The 2,199-nt window shown below is 54.0% G+C and overlaps 1 protein-coding gene across 1 annotated transcript; it reads left to right on the top strand.

Moving 5' to 3' along the window:
* Positions 1–6: 6 nt before the first annotated feature.
* On the top strand, positions 7–2,194 carry LOC112618005 (protocadherin gamma-B4; the record flags this gene model as incomplete). The annotated part of the gene is made up of 1 exon (XM_025374630.1): positions 7–2,194. A coding segment is annotated over exon 1 (2,151 nt), but the record flags the coding sequence as incomplete, so codon positions are not given.
* Between the last annotated feature and the right edge of the window lie 5 nt (positions 2,195–2,199).

Here is a 2,199-nt window from a genome sequence, read left to right as displayed (position 1 = left end):
CGGCGTCTCCAGGCTGGTGAGCAAGCTGAGGAGAGCAAGAGGGATGGGGAGCGGCGCTGGGGAGCTGGGCCGGGCTGAGAGGCTGCCAATGCTCTTTCTCTTCCTGCTGCTTTTGTTCTGCCCGGCGCTCTGTGAGCAGATCCGCTACAGGATTCCCGAGGAAATGCCCAAGGGCTCCGTAGTGGGGAACCTCGCCACCGACCTGGGGCTCAGCGTCCAGGAATTACCGACTCGAAAACTGCGCGTCAGTTCGGAGAAGCCTTACTTTACCGTGAGCGCAGAGAGAGGGGAGTTGCTTGTGAGCAGCAGGCTAGACAGGGAGGAGATATGCGGGAAGAATCCAGCTTGTGCTCTGGAATTTGAGGCTGTTGCTGAAAATCCACTGAACTTTTATCACGTGAATGTGGAGATCGAGGACATTAATGACCACACGCCAACATTCACGCAAAATTCCTTTGAGCTGCAAATAAGTGAATCTGCACAGCCTGGCACACGATTTATATTAGGATCTGCCCATGATGCGGATATTGGTAGCAACACACTGCAGAATTACCAACTCAATCCCAGTGATCATTTCTCACTGATAAATAAAGAGAAATCAGATGGCAGTAAATACCCTGAGATGGTATTGAAGACACCTTTGGACCGAGAAAAGCAGAAATCTTACCACTTGACTTTGACTGCCTTGGACTTTGGAGCTCCACCCCTAAGCAGCACTGCACAGATACACGTTCTAGTGACTGATGCCAATGATAATGCTCCAGTGTTCAGTCAAGACGTATACAGGGTGAGCCTTTCGGAAAACGTGTACCCGGGGACAACGGTGCTACAGGTGACTGCCACAGACCAGGATGAGGGTATCAATGCCAAGATTACTTTCTCTTTCAGTGAAGCTAGCCAGATCACCCAATTTGACCTGAACTCTAACACCGGGGAAATTACTGTTTTAAATACATTAGATTTTGAAGAAGTCAACGAATATTCCATAGTTTTGGAAGCAAGGGACGGTGGAGGAATGATTGCACAATGCACAGTGGAGGTAGAAGTCATAGATGAAAATGACAACGCCCCAGAAGTGATATTCCAGTCTCTACCCAACCTAATTATGGAGGACGCTGAGCTAGGAACACATATTGCTTTGCTCAAAGTCCGTGACAAGGATTCCAGACACAATGGTGAAGTTACTTGTAAATTGGAAGATGATGTTCCATTTAAGATATTAACTTCTTCAAGAAACACGTATAAATTAGTGACAGATGCTTTTCTAGACCGCGAGCAGAATCCAGAGTATAATATCACCATTACGGCCACAGATCGGGGCAAGCCTCCCCTCTCCTCCAGTTCCAGCATCACTCTGCACATTGGTGATGTAAACGACAACGCTCCAGTTTTCTCACAGTCTTCCTATATAGTCTACGTGGCCGAGAACAACCCGCCTGGAGCCTCTATTTCACAAGTCAGCGCTTCCGATCCTGACTTGGGGCCCAACGGCCAAGTCTCTTACTCCATCGTGGCCAGTGACCTGGAGCAGCGGGAGCTGTCATCCTACGTGTCCATAAGCACGGAGAGCGGGGTGGTGTTCGCGCAGCGCGCCTTCGACCACGAGCAGCTGCGCTCCTTCAAACTCACACTGCAGGCCCGCGACCAGGGCTCGCCTGCGCTCAGTGCAAACGTGAGCCTGCGCGTGTTGGTGGGCGACCGCAACGACAATGCGCCTAGGGTGCTGTACCCCGCGCTGGGTCCCGACGGCTCTGCGCTCTTCGATATGGTGCCGCGCGCTGCAGAGCCCGGCTACCTGGTGACCAAGGTGGTGGCGGTGGACGCAGACTCAGGACACAACGCCTGGCTGTCCTACCACGTGCTGCAGGCTAGCGAGCCCGGGCTCTTCAGCCTGGGGCTGCGCACGGGAGAGGTGCGCACGGAGCGTGCCTTGGGCGACAGGGACGCTGCCCGACAGCGCCTGCTGGTCGCCGTGCGTGATGGTGGACAGCCGCCACTCTCCGCCACCGTCACGCTGCACTTGGTCTTTGCCGACAGCTTGCAGGAGGTGCTGCCGGATATCACTGACCGCCCTGTACCCTCTGACCCCCAGGCTGAGCTGCAGTTTTACCTAGTGGTGGCCTTGGCCTTGATCTCAGTACTCTTCCTCCTGGCCATGATTCTGGCCATTGCCTTGCGCCTGCGACGCTCCTCCAGCCC

Source organism: Theropithecus gelada, unplaced genomic scaffold (assembly GCF_003255815.1).
Source record: "Theropithecus gelada isolate Dixy unplaced genomic scaffold, Tgel_1.0 HiC_scaffold_7696, whole genome shotgun sequence".
Lineage (NCBI taxonomy): Eukaryota > Metazoa > Chordata > Mammalia > Primates > Cercopithecidae > Theropithecus > Theropithecus gelada.
Note: the sequence above shows the minus strand (reverse complement) of the source record. Positions and strands in the feature narration are given on the sequence as shown.